Raw genomic sequence first — 2,174 nt, 5'->3', positions numbered from 1 at the left:
CAAGTCCCCGAGGTGGTCTGTTCGCTGCCTGCTTTTTACTATCATGTCATCAATATAAGCTTCTATATTCCTTCCAAGCTGCTTTGGGAAAACTGTGTTCACTAGTCGTGCTGGTGCGTTCTTTAGGCCGAACGGCATTACTTTGTAACAGTATAAACCCTGCTCTGTGACAAACGATGTCTTCTCTTGATCTTCAGGCCATAAGGGAATTTGACGAAATCCAGAGTAGGCGTCCATAAAGATAATCATGGCATGCCCTGCCATTGAGTCGACAAGGCGATCTATCTTTGGTAATGGGAAGTTGTACTTTGGACAGGCCTTGTTTAGGTCAGTATAATCGACACACATTCTCCACGCCCCGTTGGGCTTTGGCACTAGCACCACATTGGCCACCCAGTCAGGGTATTGGCATGGGCGTATAGAGCCGGCGTCCATAAGTTTTTGCACTTCAGCGGCGGCGGCTAAGTTTCTAGCCTCACCATGATTCATTTTCTTCTGTCGTACTGACTTCATGGCACTATCTACATTTAGCTTGTGCACCGCTACTGCTGGATCGATGCCTGGTATTTCTTCCACTGTGAAGGCGAAGATTTCTTTCTATTCTCTCAGCAATTGTACTCATGCCGCCGCCATGGGGTCATCAGGTGGAATCCCGATAGGAACAGTTCGAGACGGATCTTTTAGATCTAAGACTATGTCATAGTGCGCTCCCACCGGCTCGGGCCGCCTGTCCGCACTATGGGCCATGGGCATCTCTTTGACTCTTCGCTCCTTTTTCTGAGGTTTCATCTGTTCACTCCTTCTCGGGGACGCTCCCCAGGCCGCCGGTTCCAATGTAGACAGGTAGCAATCCTGGCCAGTTGTTGGTTTCCATAGATGGCTCCAATATCTCCACTGCTTCCCACAAATTTAATTAACAGTAAATGAGGGACAATTACTGCCTTAAGATCATTGAGGGCTGGACGACCTAGTATGATGTTAAAGGAGGTGAGACTCGCCACAATTATGAATCTGACGATGCCTTCTTTAGTTACTGGGGGTGTGCCAATTGAGACGGGAAGCAGAATGAAACCGATTGGACGGACGACACTCCCTCCGAAACCTACAAGGGGCTTGGATACTCTTTCAATCGTTCCCGGGTCATGCTGCAACTTCTGTAGGCATTGTAAACTGATTATGTCAGACGAGCTCCCCGTGTCTACTAATACTCTTTTGACCCTGAGGTTGGCCACTTTAATCTCCAAGACCAAGGGGTCATCATCATACGGCATTGCTGATTTGCGGTAATCGTCTTCCGAAATTTCCACACGGGGTAGATCTAATTGCTTGGTGTGGAGGGGAGACGAACTGAATTGCCTCCCCTCACTAGTCGGTGCTCCTGCCGCAATCCCTCCTGATATTACTGCTATGAATCCTTCATCCGAATGACTGCCGTCGTTGTCAGAGGTTGGAGATGTACACGTCTCCTGCCCCTTTATATGGCCGACTTCATTTGCATCTGTCGAGCATAGATACTGCTGTAGGTATCATTTGGCCGCGTAACCATCAAATATTCTCTTCAGCATCCGACAGTTTTGGGTGCTATGCCCGGCGTCTTTGTGGAAGATACAAAACGGGATGCCCTGTCTTGCTGAAGATGGCCCTTTGGGAGACCACTGCTCTATCCCCAGATTCTGTCTCTCAGCTAGAAGAATGTCCTCGAGAGCAGCATTGTAGACAAACAAGCTTCCTATTGAAGGCCTCCTTCGTTTCCCTCTTACTTCGACGCCCCGGTCAGTTTCTCTTCGAGTGAGTTCTGCTCGCGGCCTTCCAGAGGTCATGGTGGTGGACCTACTCGTAAAGTGACGAGCCTGGGGTTTGGAAGCGCGTCTTTGCTGTGCTAAGTTTGCCAGCCGCCCCAGATGTTCTTCTCTTGCATGATAGCTTTCCTCCGTCAGAGATCGGACCTCCATGGGCAGGCCGCGTCCATCAGCATCCAACTTCCCCTTTTGCTTCGACGTTCTGCTGCGTTCCTACACTGGGTCGATTTCACTGAAGGATCTTGTGATTTCCTCTTGGAGAACATGCTGAAGTCTTTCTTGCCATTCATCCGTGATGTTCTGATGGAGGCCATGCAACATGTGCTGCACGGATCTCGCGGAGGCTGGCCGACTTGCTGGGACATCACCATGCTC

At 49.9% G+C, this 2,174-nt stretch overlaps 1 protein-coding gene across 1 annotated transcript; it reads right to left on the bottom strand.

Moving 5' to 3' along the window:
• Window positions 1-785: 785 nt before the first annotated feature.
• Window positions 786-1,952, bottom strand: LOC130471522 (uncharacterized). The gene is made up of 2 exons (XM_056841705.1): window positions 1,544-1,952; window positions 786-1,498 (listed from the first exon to the last, which is right to left on the bottom strand). The coding sequence occupies exons 1-2, from the start codon at window positions 1,950-1,952 to the stop codon at window positions 786-788; spliced, it is 1,122 nt and encodes a 373-aa protein (XP_056697683.1).
• Window positions 1,953-2,174: the final 222 nt, after the last annotated feature.

Source organism: Spinacia oleracea, chromosome 4 (assembly GCF_020520425.1).
Source record: "Spinacia oleracea cultivar Varoflay chromosome 4, BTI_SOV_V1, whole genome shotgun sequence".
Classification (NCBI taxonomy): Eukaryota; Viridiplantae; Streptophyta; class Magnoliopsida; order Caryophyllales; family Amaranthaceae; genus Spinacia; species Spinacia oleracea.
Note: the sequence above shows the minus strand (reverse complement) of the source record. Positions and strands in the feature narration are given on the sequence as shown.

Coding starts and splice junctions, on each gene's coding strand:
- LOC130471522 (XM_056841705.1), bottom strand. CDS start 1,952: ATGGAGGTCCGATCTCTGACGGAGGAAAGCTATCATGCAAGAGAAGAA. Junction 1,499..1,543: donor GCTGAAGAGAATATTTGATG/GTTACGCGGCCA, acceptor TATGCTCGACAG/ATGCAAATGAAGTCGGCCAT.